Source organism: Salvia miltiorrhiza, chromosome 7 (genome assembly GCF_028751815.1).
Source record: "Salvia miltiorrhiza cultivar Shanhuang (shh) chromosome 7, IMPLAD_Smil_shh, whole genome shotgun sequence".
NCBI lineage: Eukaryota > Viridiplantae > Streptophyta > Magnoliopsida > Lamiales > Lamiaceae > Salvia > Salvia miltiorrhiza.
In genome coordinates, this window is record NC_080393.1 from 18824692 (window position 1) to 18835566 (window position 10875).

At 33.4% G+C, this 10875-nt stretch overlaps 1 protein-coding gene across 1 annotated transcript; it reads left to right on the plus strand.

The window, feature by feature from the left end:
• The first annotated feature begins 326 nt into the window (after window positions 1-326).
• On the plus strand, window positions 327-1413 carry LOC130993152 (ethylene-responsive transcription factor LEP-like). The gene has a single exon (XM_057917930.1). The coding sequence runs from the start codon at window positions 521-523 to the stop codon at window positions 1262-1264; it is 744 nt and encodes a 247-aa protein (XP_057773913.1). The 5' UTR covers window positions 327-520; the 3' UTR covers window positions 1265-1413.
• The last annotated feature ends 9462 nt before the right edge of the window (window positions 1414-10875 follow it).

Genomic DNA, 10875 nt, shown 5'->3' on the forward strand with positions numbered 1-10875 from the left:
AAAATTAATGAAGGAGCGATTTTATATGTTGATAAATGTGGAGTCCTCCGATTTTCGATTATTCGAGCACGTTGCTAGCTAGTTCCAAAATCGTTAATCTCGTCCAATCTAATAATTGGAGGAATAATGGTTAATTTGTGTAAATAAAGAGGTGAGGATTAGCATAATGGCATTGGATTCAGAGATGCATATGGCTAATAATGATGCATGTGATGATCAATCCAATTTGTTTAATTAAGGAGGTCCATGTTCCAGTACGCCCTTTATATATTACTAAATTCTTCAATCCATTCTTATTAGTAATATTTAATAATATTACAAAAAGCTATAACACAAGCCCCTTATATAAACTCCTGCACCCAGAAATGATGAACAACAAATTGGCATTGCGAAGCTGAAAATATATCCCTCCCTTTGAGAGTGTGTGATCAGTGTCAGGAAATCTCACTTTCCAACAACTGATCATAACTTAAGTGTATCTTTGTCAGTCCCATTTTAATTAATCCATTTTTACACTAGCATGAGCATGAGCATGAGCATGAGCAAGCCCTCGCCCTCCAAGACCAAACGGAAAGGGGCTCAGCCGCCGCCGCCGCCGCCGGGCCAGAGCGATCAGTCGTCCACGAACCGCTTCCTCGGCGTCAGGCGGCGGCCGTGGGGGCGGTACGCGGCGGAGATACGCGACCCGACGACGAAGGAGCGGCATTGGCTGGGCACCTTCGACACGGCGGAGGAGGCCGCATTGGCCTACGACCGGGCGGCCCGCTCCATGCGCGGCTCCCGGGCCCGCACCAACTTCGTCTACTCCGACATGCCGCCGGGCTCCTCCGTCACCTCCATCATCTCCCCCGACGAGCAGCGCTCCGACTTCTCCATGCTCTTCGTCGACGGCGCCGCCTCCGACCAGCGCCAGATTTATTTCGGGCAGGGCGAGGGCCAGTGTTCGGGCTTCCAGCTGACCGGGGAAGCGTGGGCCAATTCGGGGGGCAGCTTCTACGGGCAGGGGGGCAGCAGCCAGGTTCCGGCGGCGGAGGACGAGCTGCCGCCGCTGCCGCCGGACATCACAAGCAGCTGCTACTCGGGCGAGCCGCCGGTGCTGTCGGAGATGGGGCATGGGGTGTTGAATGACATGAGGTATCTCGAGCTGTCGGAGCAGCGCCGGAGCATGGACGCCGCCGTGCCCTACGACGCCGGCTATTTCGGCGTCGACGACTCCATGGAGGCGGCCAGGAGTAGCTTCTCCGGCGGCTTTGGGTGGTTCTGAGTGGAATTTGTGTTGCTTTGTTGGATTTATTACAATCCATGTGTGTGTTTTTTGGATTGTTAATTATATTTTTCTTGTTTTCTTCTTTCTTTCTACATTGTAACGCCATCAGCTTATATAATATAATGCATTGAATGGTTTTCTGGCGACTTATTTGGCTACCTAAATGGTGAATTCGTTGACGTGGCATTCATATATACTGGAGTATGTTTTGTGTAAATATTATTTTAAATGTTTTAATTTTTTAAAAGAGTTATTTAATCATCAACTACTAGCTTTGTATAAAAATATCTTGTGTTCATTTTTCAGTCTCTAAAATTTTGCCTTTTACTCATTAATTGAAAAGTGACATCATTAAAAAAAATTAAAAATACTGGAATTAAATTGTTAAAAAATAAAGATCATCTTCCGATCCCCAGCCATGGCAGTGAAGGTCATTATTCTGGAAATGGAAAGGTGTAGAAAGAAGCAGTGAAGATTGGCATCGCGAACTGGATTACTTCTTAGAATTTTCCAATTTAGCAGCTTTTTTTAGGACAAAAAACAAGAAAATGGAATGATATATATGCATATATAGGTTTCGGATTATGAAGCATGTTTTAGTTGGAGGGCCAACTTTTCGTTCGATAGGATAATGTACATTATACTTCAGATATATATAGTTTAATAAAGGTGTTATTGCCAGAAAATACATATACTTTGTCAATTTTCTGGTTTATATCATGACCTTATAATTTGGCCAGAAAATACATCAATTTTCAATTTAATTGCAATTATAACATGACTTTATAGTCTGGCCAGAAAATACACCAAGTTTTAATTTATTCTCAATTATAACATGACCTTATTTAGATTTATTTTCATCATAGATGTATTAATATTTATTGTATTTATATTAAATTGTTATGTATAAAATATTTTTAATTGATTGATTAATTTTTATAAAAATTAAGTTAGATGATTAATTATTTCATAATATATATATATATATATGTATATATATATGTATGTATATATATATATGTATGTATGTATTTTTAAGCCATCAATATAATATCTTGTTATATATATATATATATACATTTTCAACACACAAATATATATACATATTTGATTTTAATATTCTATTAATATATTATATATATAATAAGTACTTATTTATTTAAATTATGAAATTATAAAATATTAGGACCAATAAAAAAATTACGTACGTATATAATAGAAACTATGTTAAAAAGTAAATAATATTATATATTATTTACATATAGATGTATATTTATCAAATATATATGTATTTATATATAGTATATTGTGAGATGAAAAGAAAATTAAAAATATTTAATGTATTAAACTTGGTATTATTATACTAAATTAATTACAAGGTCATGTTATAATTAAGAATAAATTGAAACTTGGTGTATTTTCTGGCCTGACTATAAAGTCATGTTATAATTGCAATTAAATTGAAAATTGATGTATTTTCTGGCCAAATTATAAGGTCATGATATAAACCAGAAAATTGACAAAGTATATGTATTTTCTGGCAATAACCCCTTTAATAAATGTATACAATCTTATCTTCAAAAAATAAAAATAAAAATTAAAATTAAAATTAAAATAAGAATAAGGTGATGCAACCTAAATATATCTAAGAAGATTTTGGGAGGGGTCTGAGAAAGGGTGGGGAAGAATTTTTTTCTTTTTTTTATTTTTGATTTCCAATTTTTTTTGAAAAAAATTAATGATGTGACATTCATGTTATTTTCTTATTTAGTGAGTAAAAATCCTACTAATTTTATGTGGGATTCAACCAGCCGCGTCAAGACACCAAGTGTAAAAAAGATGGATGCATGATATTGTTGGTTCATCACTTTGTTGGATGAATTCATGATCTCGAATTCGAATTTCATAACTAGCAAAAAATTTATTTTTCGCAATTTATACATTTACACAACAAATTCATATGTGTTCTACATAAATTTCATACATTTTAACTAGTTCGTGTTTTATTTGTTAAGAAATGTTTATACCGTAGCCCTCCCCTATATATATATAGGGAGAGATTCAGGAAAGAACCATAAATAAAAAAAGAACGGAAAACCATTTTCAGCCATTCGATCATCAAGATCTACGGTGGAGGCATCATCTTGTTAGATGAATGCAGATCCTGAGTTCGATTCCTGAAGGGAGCAATTTTTTTTATTTTTTTGAGTGCATTAATTTTAACAGCGAATGCATTAATTTTTTCAGTGAATGCATTAGATTTGATGGTTCTCACGTTCTCACAAATAATATAGTTCTCTCTAGAACCACACCCTATATATATATATATATATATATATATATATATATATATATATATAGGCCAAGGTTCAATGAAGAAGGCCTAAATGTAAGAAAGAAGAGAGAAGTAATCTCATCCGTTGATATTATCTAATCTAACGGACATGATTTGTTCACGCCATGTTCAACGGATTTTTTCGTTGAACATATGGGGGGTCGAAACCCAGAACCCCCAAAAATATTGTATATGTTCACGAATGTTCAACGAAAAAATCCGTTGAACATGACGTGAACAAATCATGTCCTTTAGATTAGATAAGATCAACGGATGAGATTACTTCTCTCTTCTTTCTTACATTTAGGCCTTTTTCATTGAACCTAACCCTATATATATATATATATATATATATATATATATATATATATATATATAGGGAAGGGCTAAAATAAGAGCATTTCTTAAAATATAAAATAAGAATCATTTTTAGCCCTTAGATCATCAAGATCTACGGTTGATTCGTAATCATGTTAGATGGATTTATGGTCCTGAGTTCGAATCCCAAATGTAGCAAAAATTTATTTTTCACAATTCATACCTTTATACAGCGAATTCATATGTGTTCTACATAAAATTCATACATTAAAAATTGCTCTTATTTCTTATTTTAAGATGTGCTCTCACGGTAGCTCACCCCTATATATATATATGGAGAGGTTCAAGAAAGAACCACTAAATAAAAGAAGAACGGATAACCATTTTCAGTCATTCAATCATCAAGATCTACGGTGGATGCATCATCTTGTTGGATGAATGCAGAGCCTGGTCGAATCTTGAAGGGAGTAATTTTTTTTATTTTTTTAGTGCATTAATTTTAACAGCGAAAACATTAATTTTCACAATGGATGCATTAGATTTGATGGTTCTCACGTTCTCACAAATAATGTAGTTTTCTCTAGAACCACACCCTATATATATATATAGGAAATGACTACCCTGAAAACACTTCTTAAAAAAAGAAAATAAGAACTAGAAAAATGTATGAATTTTATATAGAACACGTATGCATTTGCTGTATAAAGGTATGAATTACGAAAAATAAATTTTTGCTATATTTTGGATTCGAACTCAGGACCATGAATTCATCCAACATGATGATAAATCAATCGTAGATCTTGATGATCTAAGGGCTTAAAATGATTCTTATTTTATATCTTAAGAAGTGTACTTATTTTAGTCATTATATACATCCCCATTTCATAATCATCCAAAAAAAGATGTTGCCTCATTAAAACTTTGCTAGCAAGGGAAATCAATGTGACAAAACTTGATCTAAGGAAAAAGAATACAATCACCCTTTTTGAAAATAAATATTGTAGATCTTTGACTCGGTGCATGACGATCTTGTGTAGCATTAATGTTGGTAATGCTTTTGTGAATACGTCCATCAAATTATCACTTGAGTGAATTTTCATGTATCATTTGATTTGCATGATGGAAGCAATTTGTCATAAAAAAAAACTCCTCATTTGGCGTTATTGTTTAGATGTTCATGCCTCTTTAAAAATCTCTCAGTATAAACCCTATAGGAAAATATGGTAGAGGAAAAGAGTGCATGATATAGATTTACTCATGTTTTACATTAGTTGCCTCGTCAAAAACCTTAATTAAGAAAATCTTGTGGGAAAAAATTTAGTAAGAAAAAAAGAGCACAATTATTTGACCTTCAGGGCCATTTGACCTTCAAGGTCTAATTTATTTGACATTCACGGCCATTTGACATTCAAGGTCTAATTTTCGGAATTGTTTAAGAGATCAAGCTCCCCCTCAAAATTACAATCTTGAAGTAGTGTTCCAATAGCACACAATTAAGGAACTTTGGGTCTTAAATAACTTCGTTATTTTCTTTTGGTCTCAGTGAGTCCTTATTCACTTCAAGTGATAGGATAACCATTTCATAGCTAAATGGATGTGATATAATCATATTCTTCAAAATATTCTTCGGGTAAGTCGACTAATTCATATAAAGTACATGTCAAGAAAATAATTAATTTTAACTAATTAAGCCTTTCAATTCAAATTTTGTCTTTCAACATGAGTTAAAATAATTTACATATCCGGTTCAAGAGAATTTTAACTTAGTCAGTTGTATCACTCAATTATTTCTAAATTGATACAATAAATATTGCAAGTTTATTTCATTTTAATAGGAATCTTGAGTTCTTTGGAGACTTTCAAAAACGTAATGCCATTTATAAGAAAATAAATTTCGAGTCTCTTCTTAATCCTATGAGGCATGAGCTTATAATCACACATTATTTCTTACTGCAAATTCTCATTTTTCAAGTCAAGCTTTTTCTAAATTGTTAATTTCTTTCTATTTTACTAGTACTTTCGACACTTATTTTATCAGTGCCTTTGACACTTTACATCCAAATATTTGGAGGGAGCGAAAATTTTATCAATTAACTGAATATTATTATTCAACATTATATAGTCTTACTCAACACTATATACTGAGTTATTGATTATTCTCATTTATCATAAAAAATAACATTCTCATTATAACCTAGCCCTATATATATAGAAGAGTTAATATATAAAACTATCCACTTTCATATTATAAAGATAAAAATTGTTCACTAAGATAAAAATAATAAAAACTGTCCACTTTCTAATTGAAAAGATAGAAATACCCTTCTTTAAAATATGTACTCTCTCTCTTTCTCTCATTCTCTTCTCTCTCTCTCCACTCTCTTTCTCTCTCTTCTCCTCACGGTACACTCCTTCCCCCTTCTCTCTCTCTCTCCCTCCCTCCCTTCGAGCTCAGATCGCCGGCGAAGCGCCGCCGCCTCGGCCTCGTCGCCTCCGCCATCTCTCTATCGCTGTACTCTCTCTCTCTCTCTCTCTCTCTCTCTCTCCCTCCCTCTCCCTCTCCCTCTCGCCGCCCGTATGTCGCGCCGCCGCCACTCAATCTCCGGCAATCGCAGCAGGAGCGCCGCACAACCAACACCACCGCGACGCCTCTGTCTATCTCTCGCTCTCGATTCTAACTTCGAGTCGTCGGATTCAACTTGTCGAGAGTTATGTGATATCAGCAATTTTTAAAATAATATTGACCTTAAAAATTGCTGATTTAGCTGCCATTTGGGAATTTCTTCCGAATTGGTAGAATCTTGATTTTTATATGAACTATTTCTGTTGAATTAGTCAAAGAGATCGATTCAAATAGTATCAATTTTTATAACGCACTCAATTTTGTGATTGGCATTTATCACCCTTGATGATGATGATGATGTAACATGTTTCTTTTGTCTTATACTACTGTAACACTGTTTAATATCTATTGACAAATTTTTGTGGTGTTAAACTGTTTAATTTAAAATGATGCATTAAGAGGCTATATTAGTGGCAGTACTGAATAATGCAGCCTTTACATGGTGTTTATTTTCACTATTGTGAAGCTTAATACATGATGTCTGAAATTTAAATGTATCTACATTCATGATAAAGTTGTTGAGCTTCTTGAGTTTGATTTTTAAGTTATCAGATTCAAACTATTGTGATTGAAGCATGAGTTGATAGTTGTAAGTTGTTTTCATGGATGCTCAAAGTTCCATGTAGAATCGGTAGTTGCCAAACACCGGTGGAGGTGATGGCCTGCGCGAGTGAATTCCTCCCCGAGTTTGTGGTGAAGGCCCTTCTCTATCCGGGAGCAGTTAAGCGGGCTCTGATGAAGGGCGCAACCGTGCCAAGCCCTGATCAACTGCTGCATCCTTACAAGTTTAAGAAGGGGAAAAAAACTGATGAAGGGGCTTGTTGCCGGTTTCTCTGTTGATATGAGCTGTAAATTGTGGTGAGACGTTCTCTACCTAAATTGTGTTGAGAGAGTCGGCTTAGGGGACTTGAGGCCTTCCAGGTCCATGCCTGTGCTCCTTATTGTAGGAATTAATTCATACAAGTTTTGATTTGATTTGAGATGTAGCCTATGTAGTTGAGGTAGACTTTGCGGAAACTATTGTGCATCCCTTTCACCCGTAGATTTGTGTGAAAATTAGCTTTGCATCTGAGATTATATTGTTGTTGTCAACTATAGTCTCGTCCATCAGTGTGAAACATGTAAGCATATTTTGTATCTGATTTTCTTGTAATCCTTGAAAACTTACAATTTATATAATGATATTGTTGCTATGTTTCTCCGGAATTGCTATTTTCCTTGAAAACATGTATTTTGATTGTTGATTTAGAGGAATTGATGTATTTTGATGGTAGATTGAGTTGTTGTATTTTGGTGTTGTACAACAATTTGATTGAGCTGTATAATTATTTTTTTAATGTTCTTAAATTCACAACCAAATTTAGAACTTAATGTTCTTGAATTCACAACCAGCTCCATGAATTCACAACTTAATATTCTTGAATTTACAACCAAATCTATAAATTCACAATCAAAATAAATTACAGTTTTAATTGTGAATTCAAACTTTAAAAACTCAAACTCACAACTACTTGAATTCACAACCAAAATAAATTCTAGTTGTGAATTCGACTGATTGTGAATTCACAACCAACATAAATCTGGTTGTGAATTAAATTTTGGTTGTGAATTCGTTTGTTGTGAATTCACAACCAAAAAATTCTAGTTGTGAATTAAATTTTGGTTGTGAATTCGACTGGTTGTGAATTAAATTTTGGCTGTGAATTCGACTGGTTGTGAATTCACAAACAAAAAATTCTGATTGTCAATTCGACTGGTTGTGAATTGCGGGATTTTTTGAAGGGGTGATGTAAAGTGGACATTTTTTTAATTTTTAATGTGAAGGGTATTTTGGTAACAGTGGACATTTTTTAAGTTTTTTATTTTAGTGGACATTTTTTATCTTTACAATATGAAAGTGGCCATTTTAAAAATCCACTCTATATAGAACACGTATGAATTCTTAAAATATAAAATGAGAATCAGCTAAAATATATGAATTTCATGTAGAACATATATGAATTCGCTGTGTAATTGCGAAAAATAAAATTTTTGCTACCTATAGGATTCAAACTTAGGACCATGAATTCATTCAATAAGATGATGAATCAATCGTAAAATCTTCATGATCTAAAAATTATAAATAATTTCTATTTTATATTTTAATAAGTGTTTTTATTTTAACTCGCTCCTATATATAAATATAATTAAGGGTTTTTAGTACTCCCTCCGTCCCTGAAATAACTTCTTCTTTTTTCTTTTTGGGACGTCCCCCAAATAACTTCCTCTTTTTCTCTTTCCATTTTTGGACAACTACCTCACCGCTAATAATATTTATTTATTCTTACTTTTCATTTTCACCACTCCCAATATTAATTATAACACATTTTCACAACTTCCAATAATAATTACTACATCCGTCCTACTACAATAGACTCGTTTTCCTTTTTGGGATGTCTCACTCTAATAGGCTCGTTTTTCAATTTGAGTAAAAAAAGTGTACTTAATTGGTGTAGACCACACCACTTTTCTACCACTTTCCTACTAAAAGTAAGTTTTCTTAATCTCCGTGCCCAAAAAAAATGAGCCTATTGAAGTGGGACGGAGGGATTATAACACTTTTTTTTACTATCAATACACTTTACAATTTTTCCTTAAAAACTGTGTCGTCCCCAAAGAGTAAGCTATTTCAGGGACGGATGGAGTATTAGTTTATAGGAGCTTTGAGAAAATTTATAGCACCATGCAAGTGCAACTATTCTAACCAACATGATTGAGAAATGAAAGCTACTCCCTCCGTCCACAAAAAATGGGGCACATTCCTTGGGCACAGGTTTTAATAAAATTGGTGATTAGTGGACAAAGGGTCCCACCATTATTTGAAATGAGTGATTGGGATTGAATTAAATTTGATTTTTTGTAAATAAGGGATATTGATAACTGATAAGGATATACTAAAATATAAGGAAAAGTGGTGGGCTCATGTCTTAAAAGGGAACGTGCTCTATTTCTTGTGGACATCAAATATGGTAATGATGCCCCCATTTTAATGGATAGAGGGAGTAGATAATTGCAGAAATAGTCTATTAGTTAACAGTTCAAAGAAAATACTTGCATGATTTTAGAATAAACTATTTATTCTATCCATCAATATGATATGAGACATGACTGAAAGGACATAAATTTTAATAAATAATTAAAAAATATGCATAGAATGAAATAATGATCCACAATTTAATATTTTTTTCGTCTCAATTCAATAAGATATGTTTCTTTATTTGAATATATCATTTTAATAGGCTACTTCCTAAAATTGAAAGTCAATACATAATAAATATTCCCACAAAATTTATTATTTACACCAAATATTATTGTGGCTCACACATAATTATCTTTCATTATATTTAAAAATAATACTCCCTCTGTCCATAAAAAATAGTCTTAAAGGTGGATGACACAGATTTTAATGAAAATGGTTAAGTTTATTGTGAGTGGAGAAAGGGTCCCACATAGAAAGTAGTATTAATAATGATAATTAATTGTATTGTTAGTGGAGTTTAGGATCGTCCACCGTATGATAGAAACTTTCCAAAAGTGAAAAGAGATTAATTTTTGTGGACGTTCCAAAATGACAAAAATGACCTATTTTTTTGTGGACGAAGGGAGTATCTTCGTTTCTCTCTTCTACCTTTTGGACAAATGTATCCTAAAAATGTTATTTTCTCTCTCTTATTTTACTATATAAACTATTTGTTTCCCAACATCTGTGCCCAAACTTTGTGGCCTATTGAATTGGGATGAATGAAGTAAATAATTTATCAAATATTTCATTTCTCCCTGAAAATTGTGGTCTTATAACCATAATGGTACGTCTTTCAAAAGTGTGGTCTTTCTTTATTCAAAAATAACGCCACAAACATCTTCACTCACTAGTTATAAAAAGGTGTGAAACTCAATCTTCACTCAAAACACAAATACCACATTTTTCTTAAGAAACAATATACTCGCATGACCATTTTGAAGAAGGAAGCCACTAATTGAAAAAACACAAAATCTGGCCATTTTTTATATTTTATGACTGTTTTGCCCTTAATTAGGGCGGATCAGATTCAGCTCGGATTCGAATTTGTGCGCGGATTAAGCACTATTAGTGTCATTAGTACCATATACTCAATGCTGCACGAATGGTACTTATGGTCATATTAGTGTCATTAGTGTCATACGAATGGTACTTATGGTCATATTAGTGTCATATACCTGTGTACTGATATTATTTAGATAGATACAGTTATATGACCATTTTGAACACTTCTCCGTAGGGTTTAGATTATTCATTTAGGGTTTAGATTCCCC